Genomic DNA, 24,806 nt, shown 5'->3' with positions numbered 1-24,806 from the left:
ACTACTGTGTAGAACATTTAAAAAAAGAAGTCTAGACCATAAAGAAATGTAACTTTTCCCTTTCTTTCAGTGTTCTAATATCTCACGATGTCTTTGTGGATCTGAACTTCATTTTTTAGAGACTGATATACATCAGAATGCTCAAACCATTTCATTTAGATTTTCAGCCCATTTCTGCCCACCCCTTTAAAAAGCGCAGAAGAGGTACTACTACTTTTAAAACAAACACACCGAGCGAATGTGGATTAGAACCAGGTGCATGTACACTGCCAAATTTCTACTAGAACTCCTGCCAGATAGTCCCCTGAAACAGGAAGCTTTAAAAGGTAAAGAGGAGTCATATTGCTGATAGAAAGGAGAATATGGTTGATTCTGGAGTGGTGTGCAAACTATATTACCTGTCCACCTGGGCATAAAAAGTTGGGCAAAGTGACTTTTCAAAGGCAGCATCCTCTAGTCCAGGATGGGTACCATATGGTCCACCATATGTTGTTGGACCAACTCACATCTGCCCTTGCCAGTAAGGTTGGTCCAGGATGATGGGAATCATAACAACACCTTGAAGGCCACAGGCTCCCAGCCCTCTCATACCCAAACTAGATAATGATGTTACACAATTAAGTGCAATTAACATGCAGTTGTTGTTGTTTTCTATCCAAATAGCACAGGAAGCAACAGCAAGACCCCTCATGACCCATACACTCCCAAAGCTGGAATTATTTATTTTTCAGAATCAGTATTCCACCCTTCATCATGACAACAGGATCCTAGGGAGATTTCCAGGTTGTACAAAAATCCAATGAGCAGAAGATGTAAATGAATGTTCCAACAATGTAATTTATAAAACCATAGCAGAGTAACAGTCCAAGGCCAAACAAGCACTGGTGGCTACAAGTTAATTCCAGAAGGAAAGATAATAGAATTGTTTTTAACCCATCAGTGGGAGTCGCTGCTGCCCAGACTTCCAGAGGAAGAGAATTCTAGAGTCAGGGTGGGGCCACTACAGAGAAGGCCTTGTCACATGTCACTGTTTGCACAGAGTAGGAAGCCTCCATAGTGCCCCAATTTCAGAATAAATGAATACAACATACAGCAGGCATGAGGGAGCCTTCAGCAATGTGTAACAGGGTGAGAAGGAGAAGGCAGTGATCCTTGGTGGAAGGCAGTGTGGTATAGTGACTAGAATGTTGGACTACGATCTAGGAGACCTGAGTTCAAATTCCCATTCAGCCATGAAGCACACTGAGTCAGTTTCTCTCTGTCAAAAACACCCCACTGGATTACTAGGAGGATGCAATGAGGAAAGTAAGGCCATGTTATCCCACCCCAGAGCTCCCTGGGGGATTAGTAAGAAATGAATGTTCTAAATAAGTTGTAGGGGGTGCTATAATCACACAGATCCCTGGTTGTTGTTGTTGTTGTTGTTGTTGTTGTTGTTGTTGTCTGTAAAGCACCGGAAGGTGCGAGTTTTATAGATTGTGCTTCTGAGAATTTTGAAAACCACTGGTTTGAAATGCTATCCGGAAGGACTCAAAAGGAGCCACAGGGCAAAGGCAAGATGAGTGCACTCAGTCAGTGAGATGGGGTAACCGGCTGGAAAATAAGAAGATGTAATGTGAATCAAACAATAGTTTTGGGCTTTCTTATGTACAGAATGAAGCCTGCATGAAATGGATTACCAATGAAGCCACATCAAGTGCAACTGAGAATGAATTTTAAAGCAGACAAAAGAGCGTCTTTACGAATACAAATGATGGCTTGTGACGATTGTCTGTGAGAAACAACAAGGAAGAGCAAGGCTGTATATGAAAAAAAGATGCACCATTTAGCAGAGGAAAAAGTCTGCCATAGCCAGCAATTTGTCATGCCAGAAACTCTTGGCAGCTCTTGTCTAAAGAGATGGGTGTAACTTGTTTCAGCTAAGGGCTGCATTTCCTTCTAGGCCACACCCCATCTTCCCAAGACACAACCCTCACTTTTCCCTGTGTGAGTGAGTGACTGAGGTTAGTTAGTTAGTTAGTTAGTTAGTTAGTTAGTTAGTTAGTTAGTTAGTTACTTACTTACTTACTTACTTACTTACTTAATATGCCATCCTTCATCTGAAGATCACAGAGCAGGGACTTCCAGGGGAGGAACATGGCAGGCTGAATACCTTCTGTCAACAGCTCATTGACGGAGATAATTATATGGTTATTAAAGATAGCCAAGTCATTATTCTTGCCTGTCAAATTTGCTCAAGGAAAAGAGAGTGTACAAGGGATCAACCTCTGAGATTCTGCAAAAGCCGTTTTCTATGTCAGGAGATTGAGAAACTTGGGCTCCTAGAAACTTAGATTGGGAGTGAGTGACCTAGAGTGGACGAAATAAAATTGTGCCCCCAAACCATGCCTAAGCCCTCAAGACATAAGGGCAGCAGGCCTCCATTTCTCTAACAATCTTTATGACACCTCGCCTTGTGGGAAAGGAACATGGATTAATAAGGAAAGCTGTAAAGACCCTAAGGTGGAGACGTGAGATGGAAGTTCTTAAAGTGGAGTTGAGCTGTTAATAAGACCAATAACACCCAGTATGGCAAATACATCCTTGGACACTCCATTGACTGTTGGCATCTTGCAGCAATTATTCAAGGAACAAATAAAAGAGATGGGATTGATGAAATGGTGAATGAAAATGGACCACAGAAGGATAAAATGGAAAGTGGATTTAAAGAAGACACAGAGGCTTTGGAGAGCATTATTGATAAAGAATGGCCAGTACAGGAGAGTGAAATGGTAGAGCTGGAGGCAGCAGATGATGAAATGGAGAAGGCCTTCACACAGGTGTCTACAGCAATGAAACAACCAAATGGGAGAGCTGTGATGTTGGAGGACTAGGATGAAGCCATGGATGGAGAGGTGAAGATACATACTGAGCTGGCTGTCATGGGCCAGGAGTCAGCTTCACCTGCTGAGCAGCAGCCTGGAGCAGAAGGCGAAGTGACCCCACCTGCGGCTGATCAGCCTTCTTGCTCCTGATGAGAACCAGCTGGCTCTAGCTTTCCCATCCTCAAGTCAGTTGCTGGAAACAACATTTGTTATTACTGCTCAGACCTTGCTGCTTCTTGCTTCTTGTGACCTTGGACCCTTGGCTTTCTTGACTCCTGGATCATCTGACTACATGAACTGAGATACTCCTGACCTTAGAACTGGACCTTTTATACGGACTCTGCCTCCAGGCAAGTACCTCCCTGAGACTTGGGTGGTTGGCTGGCTTCTCCCTCCACAGAGCTCTGCTGTGACTGGCAGCACAGGACTACAACATGGACAGAGTTAGAGTTGAGAGAGAAAGGACTCTGTGTACAATTTGGATTAAATTCAGAGGGAAAAGCTACCAAGCTTTTCTTGGGAAAAGAGTGGAAGGAGCATAAATGGAAGAGATGGGGTTTTTTAAAAAAGAAAAAGAAAAGATGGAAAACCACAGCAAATGCAACAAGAAATAGGACTGGAAGATATGGAACTGGATGTGAATTAATGAATACACAATAAGTAAATAACTACAAAAAATTATTTTAACATATGACCACAGTGGAGACACCCTTATGTGAACAAAGACAAAAAGATTTTTTATTCTTTAATATGGAGACAAGGCTGCTGAAGCTACTGGAGGCAAAGTTGTTAGGTATGGTTAGAGAAAAATATTGTTGATACTTATTAATAATAAAAACTAGAGAACCCCTTGTGGACTTTTTGTGTGGAAAGGATAATTAATGTATTTGAATGACATGGGTGTACAAAAAGCAAATATTCAGCTCATAGTGAACTAATAGTTCTGTAGCTGATAGTGAGCTAAATGAACATCTGAACACAATCCTATATGTGCCTGATCAAGAGTAAGTTACATTTAGTTTAACAAGGCTTCCTCTCAAGCAAGTGAATATGGGACTGTAGATATAGTGGATTTGAGCTGAATTTGAGCCTCTACTGTTCACAATTTTAATTTTTTCTGGTCGTTTTAAAAATCAGATTCTTATGCAGATAACACTTGCTTGTATGGCTTTCATCAAACTGCTTTTGTAAGGAGATGTTGCCCATCTGTGATGAGACACTAAATTTAAGTCTCTGAAAGGCGCAGAGCTGATTTTGCAATGTATTAGTATATTTCCAGTTCTCATTTGGGACAACAGGTGCTTGGCTTTAATCACTGGCTTTGATTTGATTGTTTTTCATCCTGATAATTCGGTTGGTTGGCTTGCAAGGTGGTATGTTATCATCTTGATAGAAGATTGCACCAACCTCCCATTCTAATCCTTCACTACCACCACTAACAGTATTTGGAGCTGTTTCTGTTTGGACTGTACATTGATGCTGCATGCTAATCCTCAAATCAAAGACATCAGAGGACAAATGGCTTTAAAAAAATACTGTGATAGGAGAAAAATATTCCCCAAATAAGTAGCCCAATGAGCAGCCTACTGGCCCAACACCAATTATTGCTCCACAGGCATCTATATCCTCAAGCAGAGATGCCTGAGTGTGATACTAGTACGGTGCATGAGGTCAGATTCCTATAGCTAGCAAAGTTCAAGGGTGACCACCAGATGCAAAAGAGAACAGGGCCCCTGCTCCCCTAACAGTTGCAGGGATGAGTTTTTTCCATTTACTGAAATTTCATTTTCGCAGGATCTGTTTGAAACCCAGGACTCTTGTTGTCCTTTGAATCTGTTCACCCTGCAGAGATTGTCAAAAGCAACCTGTTAGTTGTATTTTCAGGCTGTGTCCCCGCTATCCCATTTGTCACACAACAATGCAGTTTTTTCTCATTCCAAAAGAGTTCATGCTCATCTTCAACATGCTGCTTTCAGTCTAGATTGATCGGTAGCTCAGTTGGTTAAGAGTGTGATGCTGATAACGCCATGGTTGCAGGTTTGATCCAGTTGCATATTTCTGCATTGCAGGGAGTTGAACTAGATGATGCTCAGAGTCCCGTCAAAATCTATGATTCTGTAACTTCTAGATCTTGCCTTCTATAGGGGTGGGTGTGGTCACTTGGGACACATTTGAAAACTCCCATTGATCAGGTTAGGTAAAGGGACCCCTGACCATTAGGTCCAGTCATGGCCGACTCTGGGGTTGTGGTGCTCATCTCACTTTATTGGCCGAGGGAGCCAGTGTACAGCTTCCGGGTCATGTGGCCAGCATGACTAAGCCGCTTCTGGCGAACCAGAGCAGCGCACGGAAACATCATTTACCTTTCTGCCAGAGTGGTACCTATTTATATACTTGCACTTTGACGTGCTTTCGAAATGCTAGGTTGGCAGGAGCTGGGACTGAGCAACGGGAGCTCACCCCGTCACGGGGATTCGAACTGCCGACCTTCTGATTGGCAAGTCCTCGGCGCTGTGGTTTTACCCACAGCGCCTTTCCCCCCCCTTCACATACCCCAGGTGAAAGAATAAGGAAGTGGTAATTGTGATCTTGATATACTATATGCCTACTCACAACAGCATTGGGCAGTTGCACCTGCATCAATTTTCATTGGTTTTTAAATAGACACACCACAGCCTAATGCAGAATTAATCTCCAGTGAGCTGTTAGGGACAATTTTTTTTGCAATGGATCTTCATTGGGTGTGGACTATGTAGAAAAAACAAGTACTCAGTCTCCATTGATTCTGGAATTAAATGTTGTGTGTACATAGCTGCAGTCTAACCTTTTTAGAACCATCTAGTCATTTTAGAATTGCAAAGATTTTAATAGCGGGCCACTGAACTTCACCTCTCTATGTATTGCATTACCTAATCTCAGAAGCTTGGTACAAGTTACATTCAATATGGAGCATAGATAAAATGCTGTTAAATCATTGCATTAAATATGGATCCTATTTGGCAAGTCTCCCAGGGATGGGAATTTCATTGCTGGAAGACAGCCAGAGGGGACACCTTTCTGTGAGTCCTTGCTGTGGAGAGTTAGTGCAGAGGTAGCATTACGAAGGGAAGCCCTCTTGGCTGATCTTTAAAAGTTGACTAGGAACCTACCATCAGAACTGGTGGTGAGTTTCCAGGAGAAATAACAGAGTGCATGTGTGAGGTCTGGGCTAACAGTGTGCTGTCAATTAGACCAACCTGAGCGAGGTTTCCTAAATCAGAGTTGGGGATAGGGTCAGAAATCCAAGTAGGGTTACTTGGCTACGTGAGCACTTTTGCTCAAATGAATTACAAGAGTAAAATGCATAGTGGGCAAACTTCACCTTGATCAGACGCCCCCATTCCTTCAGCCTTGAGCTGTACTTGTGCTATCCCTTCCCTTCAACAAAGGGAAAAGTGAAATCTCACATTGAAGGGAGAGTGAGTGGCAGGTGTCAGAAAGCCTCCTTGGGGGTAAATGATGCTCTGAACATCTTTGAGAGTTTCTCCTCAGGCAATATTCTTAGGGAAGGCAGGGGAAATTCAGTTAGATTTCTCAGAGGTAACCCTCATTAGTTCTTCTGCTAAGGTATGGGACCACCTTCTGTTGCCATGAAGAATGGGTGGATGCTTGAGTTATCTTCAAAAGTTACCCATTATCTCACCAGTGATTATGTTTCTTAAATAATAATAATAATAGAGTTCTGAGAGAGCTTTCATGTAGTGCCAGGAACTGCCATTTGAAGAGGTGTGTTGCCTCGTATTTAAAGTTGCCCCTGAGATCTGTCAGAGCAACAGAGAGCATTTTGAAGCATTAATAGGGAATAATGGTCTCTGACAGCCATAATAGACTCCATGCTGCAGCCACAAATACTGGGCCAAAGTATGCTGCTTCCCTTACGAGGGCAAAAGGAAAACACTTTAATTACAAAATACAACTGAAACACGAAGACGTTCTTAGAGTTGATTTTTTGATTTTCTCAAGAGGTTTGACTAATGGGTAAATCTGGACAATTTCTGACTGCTGATTAAATTTCTATTTACCTTTGGTGTTTGTATTTGATTAGAGCTGGAGGGCTGCAAGACACGAGGCCATAATGGGTAGAGTTAGAATCAATTCAAGCAGTTGCACCATTAGTACAAAGTTACTTAATTGTGAATTCAGAGCTGGCAAGCAGCCAATTTTAAGCTGCACCAGTGCTTTCTTCTGACTTTCCACAGGTGTACCAGCATCCTCTGTGGTGGATTTGGCAGAGAGGCACTTCCACCGCATCCAAACACCTTCCAGCCAATCAGTCTGCAGATTAGGATTGCACTCTTAAAACCACCAGGGTTCTCTTATTCTCAGCAATCACTTGGAATATTTTAATTGGGATAAACTATGATGTTGGTAATAGCTATTTATTGAACCCAATCTAGATTATCTGAATATTGAGCATTCATCCTGATTTGTTCGCAGAAAGTTTGCATGGAAGTTATGTAGCATTGACCCATTCACTGACCAATTCTAATTTGTTTGAAAGGAGTCTATACTTTCCTTTTTATCTATCCATCACTTTCCTTATGGTTCTGTTCTGTTTTGCTTTGCTTTCTGAAGCAGGTTTGTTGCACAAGAGCACCAGGTGCCCTTTAATTGCGCAACCTGAGTTTGCTCTTCTAGTCTTACTGAACAATTGTGTGCAAAATATCCTTATTTTTTTAATGTAAATTATATTGATCCAGTAGTTAGAAAACCATGTTGCAAGTCTCATGGTTGATTTGGAGTGAAATGGTCTTAAAACAGGCATAAAATGTATACTAGAGACAAGCAGTAATTTTGAAACTAGCCTCATGCATCTGGGTTTTTACAGATTCCAACTAACTGCAGCACTGGTACAGGCTAACTGGGCAATCCACTGTGTGATAAATTTGCACAAGACACACTTTTAGGAGATTCCAGTGTCATGTACAGAGATAGTCATCAGTGGCAAGGACCAGATTCTTCAGTATGGAGAAAGAACAGTGGCAGTATTGTAAAGAGGAACCTGTTGTAATATGTTTCTATAGCAACTGAGGAAACTGTTGCTGTGATAGAAGGGGGGGAGAGTTACTATGACAACAGATGGTAACTTTTGTAATTTGAGGAAGTTGGAGAGAACATTGCTATTACCTCTAATGTCAGCCAGGTAATTAGTGATGGGAAGGAGCATTTCTATGTTTTTTATTGCCAACTATATTTTTTAGAAATAAGGAAATTATTAAGTTTGCATAATCTTTTTCCTCATGAATTAAAGTCTTTATTTTGCTTCCAAGGGGTTCTGTGTTTTATAATGTGTTTGTGTGCATGCATACATGCAAAAAAGGCAGAGGGGATGTTCAAGACCACAAATTAAAATGTTTCTTAAATATTTTGCACTACGTGGCAGCGTTTCTTGAACAGAGTAGTCGTGAGGATTACACTGTGCACAGATAGGTGCTTTGGCAGTTTTAGAATCAGGAGAAATAATCCAGTAAACTGGTCTTCTCCCCAAAGCACCACTTCAACAAATGGAGGTGGTACAGCAGGAACATTGAGTGAACTCTTGAAAACATATCTTAACATGTTTTCAGATAATGGTTCCCACAGCAGGGGCATCACCAGAAAGCATTATAACCAGTGCTTTTTTTCCGGGGGGGATGCAGTGGTATTCACTTCCCTAAACATTTTGTTAATCTTTGTACTTTTGTCCATTTACTGTATTTATTTTTCCCGATTTGAACTATAAAATGGCGATTTTCTTGAGTCAAAATGAGAGTACCCCTAAACATTTTTTTAAAAGAAAAAAAGCACTGATTATAACTATAAATGGAAAACATGATCTATTGGTACAAACCAGCTGCCATGGTTCCTTTTGGGGAATACTAAGGAACAAAGCAATCTTGAGAACGGAACAGTTACAGTGATATAATACTTACATAGCGGCCACTGGAAGTGGGTGTTTGTATGTGTAATGCAAATAGTGGTCTCCCCCCTCCAGAATACCATCACAGTCCTATTATTTAAGTATTTAACAAAATTTATATACTGCAGAATCAAGCCCACCCTCAACTGGGAAAGGAGAGAGAGGTTGTGAGGCAGCTTCTGCTTTCAGACAAAACCAGTTTGCACTCAGCCTTTCAGCATTTTTTGGCAGATTATTGTTATCTATTGATAAAGCTGTGGTACAAGTTAACCCAAGTATATTACCTCTTTATTTCTGGAAAGGGGGGGCAGAAATAAAGGATTGTTTTAAGTGAAATGTTAATACATTTACAAACTGGTGATCTGTTTTTTTTCCATTGTAAATAATTAGTTCTAATCTGCTTTCATTGCAGGAATACCAAATTGATATTTTTTTTGCTCAGACATGGACTGACAGCCGTCTTCGTTTTAACAGCACCATGAAAAGAAGTCTGACCCTGAACAGCAATATGGTTGGGTTAATATGGATCCCAGATACTATCTTCAGGAATTCTAAAACTGCAGAAGCTCATTGGATTACTACACCTAATCAGCTCCTGAGAATATGGAATGATGGGAAGATCCTGTATACTCTAAGGTAGGAAGTTAATGTTTGTCCCTTTCACATCATTTAAACTTTGTGCATCGAGGTCCCCAAGACACCCCAAATAAAAACACAACGATACTTAATTTTTGTTTTTGGCATAATTTTGGCCACAACCTTATTAAAATTACAGCAATGTGAGTGGTTGCTTAGGCATTGGTAGCGACTAAGTGACCCCGCACAGGGACAGCTCTGACATTTGCACCCCCTGCAAAGTCAGAAAGGGTAAGTCACCTGGGGAGAGAGACAGGATTGGGAACCATGCCTCACCTCTCCCCAGAATGCTCCCAGGGGCTCTTGTGTGGCCCTAGCCCCTTGCCAGGGGGTTTCGGTCAAAAGCATGGTGAGCCCCTGGGTTCCTTTAATGTAAAACCCTTGCAGCAGCATTTTGGAGGGGCAGGCACATCCAAATCCATACCCCTCCACCAACCAATTCCCAAACCAATGCCTAACCGCAACCTTACAAGTTGTGACGAATTGCTACACAGTAGGCAAAAACCAAATGGCACCAACCAATCTGCCAAATGGACAAAATTCCTAGCGGGCCCCTGCCCCAAAAGCAGACGACCCCATGACAGGCATAGCAAGGTCAAGCAAACAGCCTAACATTAGGGAGGGAGGGCGGGTGATCCGAAGCATGCAACGAAAAGAGGAAGTTCGTCGCTGCATGCAATGCATTTAACAAATAGGGCTGTCAATCAATAAATGGCAACTTATAAATTTCCCCAGTAACAGCCCACCCCTGCTTAAAAGATGGCCAAACTCTTTTGCCTAGCAACAGTGAGGTGTCTCGTCAGCCCCCACCGCAACATGTGCTCTCCACAAGGGAGAACATGCTTTATAAAATAATGTCTGGAGGCAGGCAGACTTTGGCTTAAATTTGGCATCATCCCCGAGTTCTTGACCTAGATCTGGAATGACTTAAACTCTTTGGGCAACCTGTTCCTCTAGAAATGCGTTAAGTTGATCTGATGACCCACATAATGGGTTGTGCTGATGCACACAGCAACATCTTTGTGGTCAGATATGACAAGGTTTGCTATCCTTCATATAAACTGCAGTCCCAAAACTGAACCAAAACCAAACTCTCAAATGTTAGCCTTTACTGCTCTGACCAACCAGTTGCCAACGTTTGTAGGGTATTGACATTATTATTAATTTTATTTGTTAAATGTGTTTACCGCCCTATACCCACAGGTCTCGGGGTGGTTCACAACATGAAAACACAATATAAAAACACAAAATACATAATAAACATGGAAACAAGAACAACCCAATAACCCCCCTCTGACCTTGAATATTTGCCAGTTGCTTCAGTAGCGGGGGTATTACTGGGCACATAGAGATACATGTGCAGATTGATGTGCGCACACAAATATGGATATGGGTAATAAAGTTGTGCATATCTTATAGCTTGGTAGAAGCTGAAATGCCTTTATGATGCAGCGTAGATGATCCTTGTAGTCCAACCATGTCTGGCTCCTTCATTTCCTTCTCTAGCATGTGGTGCTATCATGTAGCTTCTGAAGACCCAATTCCCATTCACTATCATTAGATACTGTTTCAAAAAATGGTCTGTATCTTATCTGTGGTGGCATCCCCACATGCAGAAGAACTTCCTCCCAGGTGATATCAGGTTTGTCTCCAAAGCATAAATATTTAAATAAAGACTAAATGCTTTTTTTTTGTTGTTGTTCATCCAGGCATTTGGATCATAGCTGGAATTGTCTTGGAGGAGGGCCATTATTTGTTATAGATGCTGCTCATTTTGTTTTGATTTTAACTATAGTTTTCATTGTTGTATATTTGTTTTATTTAGTCAGTATCTTCTGTTTGGGCCTTTCTATGGCGCATTCTTGATTGAATTCACTATTCCCTCCTTGGTTGATAGCGTACATATTATATCCTAGCTCAGGGGTAGGGGGGGATTTTGGTTATGGGGCCTGATTACAGTCCTCCAGACCTTTCTATCTGGCTCTCAGGAATCTCCCTAGGCCACACCCCACTTCAGTCCACATCTCTCTCTGGCCCTAATCGACTGCTAGTATCAGTCCCTCCATACCCAACTACCTCCAAATCCTCCTAGCTGGAATGAGTCATTGAACTAGGATAATAGCTCTTGCTTGTCTGGGTGGAGGATGGGAAGGGATGTGTGAGCAGAAACCACTGGCTTTTGCAAGGCTGGAATGGAGCCTTGTTCTACAAAGATACGATACATCCATTGTATTGCACTGTTTTTGTCTGGCCCTGCCCATGGCATGAAGCTCCCAGAAGGTTCCTCATAAGGGATTTTGTGTCCCTCAGACTGGAGGAGGCTGGTGGAGCATGTAGTCAGCGGACTAGGGGGACTAGGTTACCTAAATGTTCCTGGTAAATTAGAGTATTAAAGTCTGGTGCCTCCTTCCCAAAGCCCGGGAGGCTTCTGCCTGGCTTAAGGAGGGAGTCGTGATGCTCACGCACATGACAGCAGCTCCCCAGCCCCTCAATCTCCCTCACAAGCTGGAGCCTCTGGACCTAACTTTTCCCCTACAAAAAAATTCACTGCACACCATTGCCTCACTCTTGTAGATCTTCCCAAGACTGGCTTCACATCTCCCTGCAGGAGAGTATCAATAATCTTGCTTAGATTACTTCCTTGAATCTGGAGCATTTTCTCATTGTATTCAGTTATATTTCATTATTTGTAAGCTGCTTTCAGTGCCAAGTGATAGAAATGGTCATAATGTTTAGAAGCTACAAAACCAACCAACCAATCAAATGGACATAGTCAGGGACCTCAGGAATACCTGAGGTACTTTTTCCTGTTAAGCTCATGTGTCCTTTTTTGATTTGGGTGAAAAATTATATAATTGAGATGTATCATAACTTCCTTGAAAAGGTCACTTTCTGGTTCTCTCCCCAAGTGAGCTTCTAAGGTACTATCAGCTTCGCAACTGAGTTCATAAACTCTCAAATGCTGTTGCAAAATTTGAAGTGAAATTGCACAGCAATTTACGGTAGATATTAACAAATAAACTGTGTCCCAATTCACCCATTGCCAGCTGCAGAAGCAACTCTCACAAGGAGAAAGAATGGTGCCCCACCACAACACCTCTCACAAAGTGCCTGGTTCACTGCTCCTCTTTAGCAGGCTGACATTGTGCTTCTAACTTAGAAGGTGGGAGTTGGCCAGCTCCCTGGTTTGTTTAAATAGTTGTGTCACAGCTTGGACTGACCCTGGTCCTGGAAGCTAATATAAACCCCTTCAGCCAGCTCCTGAGGATGGGGCCTAAAGGCATGGACCAAAGGGAAAGATTGTCTCCTCTGGTCAATGCCTGGGTTCTCTCTATGTGTCAAACTATTTTCACACTTTTCTGAGGAGAATGTGCCATACATTTTCTTTGAGGTCATGCTACCTACCAGTTCCTTCCACCGTCCAAGTTTCTTTTGCTCCCACTGGTAACACATGAACCAGAACTATATTACTGCAAACTGCATAGGTCAGCAAATACATACAACTAAACCTACACCAACATCAACTTTAAATAAGCATTTTAAAGAATTTCACCATTGAGCATTGGAAACACCACCAGATATTGTCTTGTTTTAACTTGTCATCATACGGAGACAGTAATAGCTCCCTGGTTTCCCTCCAGGCTTACTATCAACGCTGAATGTCAGCTGCAGCTACACAACTTCCCAATGGATAAACATTCATGCCCACTGATATTCTCCAGCTGTAAGTAATAGTTTTGGTGCATATCTTCTAAAAGCAAAACTTTGAATATACATGTATTTGCTTCTCATTATGATAGATGGTTCAGATTCATTACAATGGCACTGTGTGTGTTTCCCCATCTTTGTTTGCGGCAGGGGGTTTTCCAACCTGCAGCATTGTGGCAAAAGACAAGAATTGTTGCATTGTGTTAAGTTGTGGCCCCAGTGACTACTGAACTATGAACTGATTATGGGTATCTAAGAGTATATGAATATATAATAAAACACAAATCCCCCTTCCTAAAATGTGGGTTGTAGTGATGTGTACTGTGATTCCCATTCATATTCAGATGTGTTAAAAGTTTGTGATAACTTGCACAGAAGCAATTCCAGTTCATAAGTCAAAGTTCTATAGCATCATTACTTGAATAATGTTATACTTTCACCATTCAGGAGGTTTGCCCGTTGAAGCTGGATGGTACAACTTTTTGTACTTTCAAGTGCATATATGAATACGTGTGTGTGCAAATGTGTTAATAAATCTTGTCATTGTTGATAAGAACCTACCAACAGGAACACATGTGAGACAAGGAACAGCACCTTTTAATTAACATGTCAGATCAGCTCCAGGATGCTAATACTAGTATTATCCAAATCTGCTTAACAGTGCTTCAGATGTTTGTGTGACAATTTGTTTAGCCTATCTCTTTCTCATGTGAGAGATTTGCCTGGGTAAGATGCATGAAAAATAATTGCAGGAAGATCATTTGCAATGTGACAGTATTTTTTCCCCCAAGCTGTAATGCAGTGTTCAACATTCCTTAGCATCCCCCATCTTGTTTCAATATGCTTTGTGTGAAGGAGCTCGTCTAACGGACTGCAGAAGTCCATGTGTCTCTAACTTGGAGAATCATATGAGTTATTTCAGGCTGTCCAGGTGCTCTGGTACACATTGGTCCTCTGCTGAACCACATTGTTGCCAGGGACTCATGCGGAACCACCATGTGCAATGTGGCTTACTTGGCAAGGTTTTTGTTTGCATTTATGTATATTTTGGGATGCTCCTCCCAAGATGTTTCCATTGATACTTCCATTGCACTCCCAATTGGGTATCAACATGGGCCTGATTCCGTGATAGGTTCTTCAGCCCAGCTCCATCATGCTCTTGTGCATCTCCCATTCATTTCAATGGGGCTTGTGGAGATGAACTTCCTAGAGGATTGTGCCCATTCTGTGCGGTCGGTGGATGCAAGTACCAGAATCTCTACCAGCATTCAGTTGTATGGTTTTCAAAGTTCATGTGAAGAACCAGTATCAAAATGTAAAATCCTTGAAGCAGGCAACCGTGAAAAGCCTGCCATTCTAGCTCACCATGGAAAATAACAGACCATGCCCTGAGCCAAGAGAAGCAGCTGGAGTGGTGGTATGGCTCTGGTCTTGTAGACATCTAATGAAGCTGAGTGTTGGAAGATTCAGGACAGATAAAAGAAAGCAATTCTTCAAACTATGAAACATGATTGCACAGGAGGCAGTGATGGTCACCAATGTAGATAGCTTCATAAGGTTAGACAAATTCATGGAGGAGAAGACTATTGATGGCTCTTAGCCATGATGGATACACTTTGCCTTCACGGTTGGAGGCAGCTATGCTTCTGAATACCAGTTGCTGAAAACCACTGAACGGGAGAATGTTCTTATGCTTAAATCCTGTTGGTTGGTTTCCTAGTGGCATCTGTTTGACCACCATAGGGGGGGGTTGGACTCGAAGGGCCCTCTTCTTATGTTATTATATCCCCTGACTGCAGCTGGTTTCTTCTTCTTCTTGAAGGGCTTCTCTATCTCTCTCTTGACCACCCCACAAAACCAAGAACATTCAGTGCTCAGTTCAAGACTGCTGTGAAACTATCAGCAGAAACTCCAAAGACTATTTGTAACTGAGAAGCTGACCTGACAGAAACCTCACACTAGCGGGCTAAATATTTCTAAACTGAAAATTATATTCAGCTAAGTATTTAAATGATGGTAATTGGCTGCCAACCATCGCTTTAGTGAAAACAGGAGGAAAATTAAAGGTAACTCAGGTATTTTATGTCTCTGCCACATATACAAAAGGCGAGAGAAAAGGAGAGAGACTGTGTGTTCTTATTAAAAGTACATGGGAATACAAAGAATGGTACCTCTGTGTATTATAAAAGCATCACAATACAAAGCGCATTCAGAAAGCCCTCTGAATGGCAATTTTCTTTTTGCATAATGAGAGCTCTCCAAAGCTATGGAGAAGGTTGACATGGGGTCTCAAGTCTCCAGTAAACAGCATCTGAAGTCTCTAGTAAACAGCTCTGAAGAGGAGGGGGAGCCTATCAATGTTTTATTTGTGCCACAAACTTTTCCTGTATGACAGGAGTAGCCAACATTGTTCCCTCCAGATGTTGTTGGATTACCACTCCTAGCCCTTGACTGTGCTGGCTAGTGCTGATGGGAACTGTAGTCCTAAACAGGACACCAGGTACTCCTGCATCTATCTTTCAAGCTTTCCAGTAGAAAACAATAGATTGGTTTACTGTGGTTTAGCACACAGTTCATGAAAGGACTCTGTAACAGTGCAATATTGAGATTGGCTGTGGTTGTAAACTTCTACCGGGCTGTTGTCGATTTATAAACTATCAGTATGTACCTTACAGAGTGAGCAAATGCAAACTTGGTATTCCATACGGAAGTATTTTGAGAGTGGAATAAAATGCAGTCTAATGTATAATAGCTGCATTTGTGCTATGCAACCTCAAACTGCCACCCTCAGGCTGCAGCCTTACACACACCTACCTGGGCGTAAATACTACTGACTGCTTTAGGGAGCTCTCCCAAGCATGCAGATGATTTAACTGTCAGAATGATTTCACAATATGCTTCCTCCTTATGTTTCTGTGATTTTTCTTTGAAAAAGCAACCTAACAACAAGGGATCGTCTCATGTTGGTGTCTCATCTGTTTAAACACTATTTTATCATTACTAACCTCATTTTATTTCAATAAGTTCAGCATATTAATTGCACATTTAACAGAACCCTTTTATCTGTTTTTAGCACAATCTCTTTTTTAAAAAATCTCACCAGGTGTTCCCTCCATCTTGTGTCTGGTAATAGACAAAGGAGTTTGAAAGTCCTATTGTGCCATGTATTCCTTCATAAATCTTCCATTCCTCCTTTGATTCTTTGTGTCCTTTATTTATCAGGGTACATTGCCTTTCGAATGCTCTCCCCAGGGAAACTTGCCTGATGCCCACACTACAATTTTTCTCAGCTCTAGGAAAATACTTTTCTTTTATCTCCCAGGCTTTTTAGCAGTTTTGGATCCATAGGAATGATGTTACTCATTACAAGCAGAGTGGAAAACAGAAATACCGGCCAGTTGTGGTTCTTGCTTCCTTGTTTTTATCTATGGACCAGAACTGACTCACACATTTTATTCCTCTCTCTGCCTTTCTCATTCATCTGGGTCTACTCCCCTGAGCAATGTATCGTGTGAACTGGGAACTCAGTTGCAGCAAATCCTGTGATCAAGGAAACAGTGAAACGTCCCTGAAGTCACATTTGCCATAATGAATGAGTTCCCAGATCGCTCGTGTTCCACTGCTCCTGTAAGCAGACTTGCACGAGTGGAGAGAGAATAAGTACCAGAAAGCATTTTATGAATTGCCTCTTCAGCTTACATTTAAGAAGATCTGAATGAGCTTGTTGCAAGTAACAGTACAATCCTATGCATGTTTACTCAGAAGTAAGTCCCACTAAAACAGTTTTTTCCCTACTTACCCTGGCCAAATATCTTGATCTCCACCTCACCTGATTTTTGTTTTAATTGTTCTTGGTTTGCTATATGATGTATCCATATTTCTTATGTAGCTTTGTTGTTTTAAATTTTCATACATTTTGTGAAAAGTGATATAAAAGGTAAAGGGACCCCTGACCATTAGGTCCAGTCGTAGCCGACTCTGGGGTTGCGGCACTCATCTTGCTTTATTGGCTGAGGGAGCCGGCATACAACTTCCGGGTCATGTGGTCAGCATGACTAAGCTGCTTCTGGCGAACCAGAGCAGCGCACGGAAATGCTGTTTACCTTCCCGCCGGAGCGGTATCTATTTATATACTTGCACTGGTGTGCTTTCGAACTGCTAGGTGGGCAGGAGCAGGGACCGAGCAACGGGAGCTCACCCCATCATGGGGATTCGAACTCCTGACCTTCTGATCAGCAAGCCCTAGGCTCTGTGGTTTAACCCACAGCACCACCCGCATATAGAAATACTTTAATAAATCAAGCCACTTTCATAGAAGATCTATGATCATTTTGATGATTCTGGATGTGGTTATTGACAGAAACCCATCTTGTTGCTAAACAACAAATTATATTCTCACAAAGTTTAAAAGTTGCCATTTACTGGAGATGAGTCACTTTTGACCACAGGTGTCCTCTGGTAACCACATCTGTCCCACCTAGCATGATTCATCCCAGTGCAGACTGTTAGCTCTTTTTTGTCTTATTTGAAGATGAATGATCTGAGGAGTGGGAAATTAATTAGCATGCACACTGCATCTTGACGACAAGCTATTTCCACTGTTCACCTGTCTTCTGTTACTTCCTCAGAATTAATTTAAAGATGTTCTCATTGTGTTCCTAAGTTAACATGGTTAAGAACAGGATTGCACCAAATGTTTACCTGCAAATGTATTCAGAGGGAACATTGTCCTTTCCAGGAAGGCAGAATAGTTCCTCTAAACCCCCCTTCTTTTTAACTTCTGTGGGATTATTATTTGACATTTTCACAGCCACTGTTGTCCTTTGTTGCTACTTCCTCCTCCATGATGTGATCCCCATCAATTAGGGAACACAGCATGAATATGATGCATCCTAACCAACTAGGGCCTCATTGCTTCTCTTCTAAGCCAGAAAAATGCTGGCCAATTGATGGCAAAGGGAGCGATTGCATGGCACATGGCTTTGCTCATTCAAAGGATGTGATGTGCAGCCCAATTGCTCTACCCTCTCTGGTCAATTTGTAGATTATCATCTTCAGCCTTGTAAATCAACTGGTTGAAAGCAGTGGTCAAGAGTGAGATTCCTATCTGCAAATCACTCCAGCATAGAGAGGGATCCCCCTGCCCTTTGTAGTGGCATCCAAAGAATCACCTGTGTGCTCTTTGCAGCAAGCAACTCTTTCAGCCAGTTTCCAGCTAAGAATCTAACAGTGCAGTCCTATACAACTCTACTCAGATGTAAGTCCTACTGAATTCAGTGAGGCTTACTTGCAAATAAAAAGGTTCAGGACTCCAGTCTAAGGGTGCGTTTGGGGGCAAGTAGGAGGCCAGCTCAGCTGACAGAGCCAAACAGAGAGATGGCTCCACCAAATCTCTCCCACTCAATGCGCACGCACGCACGCACACAAACACACACAGAGAGAGAGAGAGAGAGAGAGAGAGAGAGAGAGAGAGCCTGGTATATTGAGCATTTCAATTTCTTTGCCAATTATTCACTCCAAAGATATGGTGAATAGTTCTGTTGTCAGAAACTACTGGGGAATATATGATATTGGGGCTCTGGTCTGCTTTTGTGAAATGTTATCTATTTATACCCCCCTTTTTAAAAAAGCCACCATTCTCATTATTATTATTATTATTATTTATTTGTTTGTTTGTTTCTTCTGAAATGGCTACACGGTTAATAGCTGTGGGCTTTTTAAATTGCGCGATATCCCAAATTCAGCCCCTGGGGTCACTGCTTTTTTCTTTTTTAAAGAAAGTGTACTAAGTCTGCACAGCTTCTTTTTAAAAAATAGTGTTTTGATAAATCAAAGTAGCAGTGATCACATGGTATTACTTAGCTGCGTAAGCTTAGATGTAGCTATACAAGTTTATTCCACTACTTCTCCCTGCAAAAAAATCCACCTGGGGAAACTCTCAACAGAGAATAATAGATGAAGGGTCTATAATGTGATCACGCAGAGCTTATCTGAAGCAGCGGGTGTTTCTGTGGGCATCTGCTGGTCCACCCTCAGCTGTGCAGTTGAAACACATAGCAGCTTTGCAAACTAGATGGGAAAGGACCACATGCTAATTTGTGCATGTCCTGGTGGTGACAGGGAAGACTGTATGCAGGTTTTAACTGCAAACATCACCAATGACTCGAGGTAGGAATTTTGGGAGAGGCCAAGGGAGGCTGATTAATTCTCCTGGGGGCTGGGGAATGCAAAAAGTTTTAAAGGCAGTAAAAACAATGTGCAATGAAGCTAGTCCCAAAGCAATACATGTGCCAGAGAGACCAGCTGCACTGTCTCCAAAGCTCATACAATATTCCGAAAGTGTCATCCGTATCGGTTGCTATTAATGTTATCAAGATGTGGGCTTCTTTCCAAGTTCCAAAAGGCAATGTTAAAACATTCAGCAGTATATTGTAGTATAGGGCAGGTAGGGAGAACCTTTGCCTCCCCATATTGCTGAATTACAAATCCCATCATCCTTGGCCATTGGCCGTACTTGTGAGGGCTGATAGGAGGGGTACTTCAGCAGCAACAAAGCTTGCACAGGGGCTTACTTTTTCTTTCAGGGTGATGAGAAGAATCAGGGTTTCCCAGTTCCCACCACCACCATGAAGGTGGGGTTTTTCTGAAATAGTTAAGATCTATTGTGTAGCCCCTCTCACAATGGCCATGTGGTGGAGCCTTTAGATGGTCTTTGAAGGTTTGCAAGGCTGCCTGGGGTGAAGCTGGGTAGGACTTGTGAACTGTTGCTTGTCATCACCAGGTTGCCATCCTATATCCGTTTACTTGGGAGTAAGTCTCAGTAGATGCAATGTGATTCATCCTAGACACATCTATAGGATGGCATCCAGTGCTATTTTTCTAGAAAAACAGGTGCCAGAACTCACCATGAATGCCTCCTTTCTTTCTCTTATAGTGGCAAGGATGCCCACCTGAAAGTTGCCAGAACTGAGTTCTAGTGAGTTCCTGCTGAAAGAAAGCCCTGATGATATCATATAGAGCAGGCATAGGCAAACTTGGCCTTCCAGATGTTTTGGGACTACAACTCCCATCATCCCTAGCTAACAGGACCAGTGGTCAGGGATGATGGGAATTGTAGTCTCAAAACATCTGGAGGGCCAAGTTTGCCTATGCCCGATATAGAGATTAGAACAGCAGATCTAAGCTTAGTTTGACAAATCTCTCCTGCAAGTTAAAAGACACACATTTTCAACATTTTAAAAAGTTTGCATTGGCTAAGACAGTGGAGGGTTTTTCTTTATGTCATTGTTCCAAATTACTTCAAAATCTCTTTTAAGTCTTCTTTTTTTGTGTCTGTGCCCCAAGAGATACATTGAACTAAAAGTTATTAGCTTGCTCCCATCAGCTTAGAAACCTGAGGCTTAACTTGGGAATTTGCACTAAGGGATTGTATTGATTGAAACCAACAAACAAAGCAGTTGTTTCCACCAAAATTGCAGCCAGACAACCTCCTTCAGTGGCCAGGTCAGATTTCTTAAGCTGAGGAGGATAAGCCTTAGACAGTGCTCATACCAGATATTTACAAGAGATGTGCACAGCCCTAAATTCCCAGTGATAATTCTCCCTCTCTATTTTTAGTGACTGTTCAGTGACCAACTCTGTTCATTTCCACACCAATAGAAAATGGAATAATATACAATTCATAGTATAATACTTTCTTAATATTCAGTGAGAGGATTAGATGCTGAATCTAGCATTCAGCTGGTCTTTAGATGCGAAAATAAGACCAAAATCTCTCCCCTCTCCCCCATCAGAAGCAGACAAAGACTGGTAATAGTCCTGGGAGCTGTCCGATGTGCTGAACTAGCTTTTTTTACTGTGTTCATTTCCTGGCTAATAGTGGCAATCTTAATGTTTACGGATGAGCCACATAAATGCAAATTCTGCTATTAGGTACTGAATATCCTGAGACTTCTGTTTTATATAATTGTTTATTTTTAGGGGGGAGTGTTTTCTAGACTACTATTATTATTAATGTTATTATTATCGTTCATTTCATTTCTATACAGCTTTATATTTTTAAGTAAAAAAATCACAAAGTGGTTTACAAGACATTAAAACATCAAACAGACCAGAATAAACATTACCGAAGGTAGTCAAAGATAAAGCATGCCTTCAAAGCAACATAATTAACAGGAAGCTAAAATATTACCTTAAGATGTTCAGAATAACACATTGCAAAGGAAATCAATTTCAGAATGCACTTTTAACGCACAAAAGTTAACCAAAAAAAAATTATCTTAAACATTTCAAAAGAAAACATTACTAAAGGAAGACGAATGTAAAATGCAGTTTTAAAACAGCATAATTAAGAAGATAATAAAATAATATGATGGGGGGGGGGAGACTAAGCCAGTTCCTCCCATGCATCAAGAAACGAACTTAGAGTTTTGCAATGTGTAGAACTAAACAGTGAAAGTGTACCATAAGGCCTGTGAGTGCCATTTTGGTAGTCAAGATAATTGTTAGTTTCTGCAAAAATGAGCTCATATATATATATATATGCTTTGAAGCTTTGAAGCCCTCATTTTGGTTTAGTTAGTTGGGATGGGAGAGACTTCTCATGCTGGCTGCCTGTCAGCTATTCCCTGGTCTGAGAGAGAGATGAGAGTTGGGAAGGGGCCTCTAAGCCAGGGCTGAGTTGATTGGGCAATTGCTGCCAGCTTATACAGCTTGCTTTGTGTATAAGTAATGCTTAACATATTAGCACCTCACGGACAAGTCATAATTGCTACTTACTGCTTCAGCATGCACACGAAACCTCATACCAATAACAAACTTAGTTGGTCTCTAAGGTGCTACTGGAAGGAATTTTTTCATTTTGTTTCAACTATGGCAAACCAACATGGCTACCTACCTGTAACTACTTACTGCTTCAGGATCTATCCTGAGCCTGTGAAGGCAGCAGGACTCTGCTGCTGTGTTGTAAGTTTATACCATGGGTAGGCAAACTAAGGCCAGGGGGCCAGATCTGGCCCAATCGCCTTCTAAATCCAGCCTGTGGACGGTCCGGGAATCAGCGTGTTTCTACATGAGTAGAATGTGTCCTTTTATTTAAAATGCATCTCTGGGTTATTTGTGGGGCACAGGAATTTGTTCTTTTCTTTTATTTCAAAATATAGTCCGGCCCTCCACAAGATCTGAGGGACAGTGGAGCAGCCCCCTGCTGAAAAAGTTTGCTGACCTGGTTTATACCTTTCTTTAATAAAGCACTAGAACTGGCCATCCTGTCATTTCTCGCTTCCCCCTTTGGTATCCCTGCACCAAATGACTCGTGCAAGGCCCTCCTTTGGGCCTGTGGATCAAGACTTACATATGCACACTTTGCTCTAGAAGCACAGAGGCAGGACACCAGTATGAGGATCCCTAGCTAGGCCAAAACTTTCCCCCCAAAGTACTGTACATAGGAAACCTGCACCATGTCCAGACAATGGTTGGAACATTTAAAGTCAAATGATGGAAATGGGTGAGTTTTTCAGCTGCCAATGTGCTCTTCATGTTATGTTAATGCTCTTCCCTGCCTCAGCTGGGAATCTAACCAATTCTAATTTTTGTAGCCATTGGAAAACATGGATCTTGGAAATGGAATAAAGACTGCAAAGTAGGTATATTCAAATTAGCTGGAACTCCTGATGCCCCTGGTGTGATTGCTGCCCTTGAGCGAGACATCCCTCACAAGTGATCCAAGATCAATCAATCTTGTGAAGAGTCTTAGGTGTTGAAAACCCAAGTGTCTTATCACCCCTATCATAAATAGAGAAGCCTGGAAGTTAAGTGCTATTGATTTCAAGAGTTTCCATTTGTCCTGCTTTTTAGTACCAAGAAGACGACGCATCAGCAGCTATAAACACTCCTAAAGAAGACTTAAAATAGTTTTCTTTCCAAGTGTAAAAATGTCCTTCCTTCAAGCACTTTCATTTGTTACGGAAAGCTTTCATTTTCAGTCCTGTCAGGCTGTGAGCAACTGGACCTTAAAGTGAAGCCATTAATGTCTAGGGAGAGTCACTGATACCGAGCAGAATGGTTGTGCCACACCACTGTGTCACACACACACGCACACACACACCAACTGACTGATATATTGTTTATGTATAGGCATAAGTAAATAAAAATGATAGGCAAAACAAACACCAGCATAGATTTATTTAATCTAATGTTTCAGTCAGAACCCTCAAGCTGTTAGATTTTTAAGATGAGCAGTGGGAGCCAAGGAGGCATTACTGAGAAGACAGAGACGTGGAGAGAAATTTCAGAAAAGAAACGTTTTTGTCATAAGAGGGTACGTGAATGCAAGAAAGGTTTGAAATAGAATTAAAGTATGTGTAACAACCTTCTCTTAGAAATACACTTCTGATGCATGCTGAAAACCTATATGTTCCCTGAGGCATTTCCTGGCACATATGGCTAGTTACTAGGGTCACTGTATTATGGTGTATTTTGCTAATGGCTATTTTTGTGTGTGGAGTGCCTGTGGGGTGTGTTAGAAATGTCCGAGGGCAGTCCTTGGAGGGAAAGAGCAGTTCTCAGGGAAGGTTGAGAGTCTTGGGTGTGTAAGAGTTTGAGTGAGTGAGTCAGATTGCTGTCTAGGACACTACATCTGTGTTACTGAGGCATAACTTTGTTATGTTACTGTATATGGTTCTGACAGTGAGTGATTTTGTCATCTCCACGTATATTTTAGCAGAGTAGGTGGAGTGATTGGTGATTAGTGGTTTGGAGAGTGAAATATATTCGAGCAATTGGATGGCTAGAGTGCTATGTGTTTTGGTGCATGCGTGTGAGAAATGGGAGTAGCATGGGATGAGAGAGATTGGATAAGCAGAGGGTACTATCTGATTAAGTCCTGTAGTAGGGAAAGTGGTTGTGCTAGACGTAAGAAGGAATGTGGACCTCCCTTATGCTGCTTTTGTAAAGAATGGATTATTATTCTGGAATCTTATAATGGCCAACTCTGAAAGGGTGAGCCAAGGGCTACTGCTGAAACTCCTGCTTGCACCTGATGAGCAAACAATCCCATGGTGTGTATGTGTTAGTGGGGTAGGTGTTGCATACTGTGAGTCAGGTTGTGTCTTGGCAAGAGTGGGGGAGGGGTTCCCTTGCTCTGGAGATGTTTTTGAAATGTGCTGCTATGCTTTACTATTCCGTTTTATTTGACATTGTAATTTTTCAATTTTATTATTTGATACTGTGTGTGTTTGTGTGTGTGTGTGTGTGCCATTTATTGTTCGAGCAAACCACTGTTTGAGTGGTACTAAAATGAATGAGAAGGCTACATGGGTAGGTTCCTCTGTATAGATGATTCATAGGAACACTTCTGCTACTTCCAATGGCGGCAAAGCAGAAATAGAAAAGGAAAGGAATTCACCCTGAACATATATTTTTTTAATAAGCCCCTTAAAAATTGATGGTGGTCCCTCCTTTTCCTGTCCCATCCATCACAATTTTGAAGAAGAATTCATTCAAACCCCCTTCAATGAAGTCTTGAGTCGGTGTTCTCACAACCAGCGGATGGCCCAGGCAACATATACATGATTCAATAGCAATATAGGTGCATTTGTTTGTTTGGGTTGGCCTCTAGCCACAGAATTCAACACTGCCCTACAAAGCCAATTTTCAGTGTG

General features: G+C 41.8%; 1 protein-coding gene across 2 annotated transcripts in view; it reads left to right on the top strand.

Moving 5' to 3' along the window:
* GABRG3 (gamma-aminobutyric acid type A receptor subunit gamma3) overlaps nucleotides 1-24,806 on the top strand; it is a 294,933-nt gene that overhangs the window by 163,603 nt on the left and 106,524 nt on the right. For both annotated transcript variants that reach the window (XM_082220126.1, XM_082220125.1), the window contains exons 4-5: nucleotides 9,215-9,438; nucleotides 13,080-13,162. In XM_082220126.1, coding sequence (XP_082076252.1) covers nucleotides 9,215-9,438; nucleotides 13,080-13,162 — 307 coding nt within the window. The remainder of the gene's footprint in view (nucleotides 1-9,214; nucleotides 9,439-13,079; nucleotides 13,163-24,806) is intronic.

Source organism: Podarcis vaucheri (genome assembly GCF_965113315.1).
Source record: "Podarcis vaucheri genome assembly, chromosome: 4".
Taxonomy (NCBI): Eukaryota; Metazoa; Chordata; class Lepidosauria; order Squamata; family Lacertidae; genus Podarcis; species Podarcis vaucheri.
Note: the sequence above shows the minus strand (reverse complement) of the source record. Positions and strands in the feature narration are given on the sequence as shown.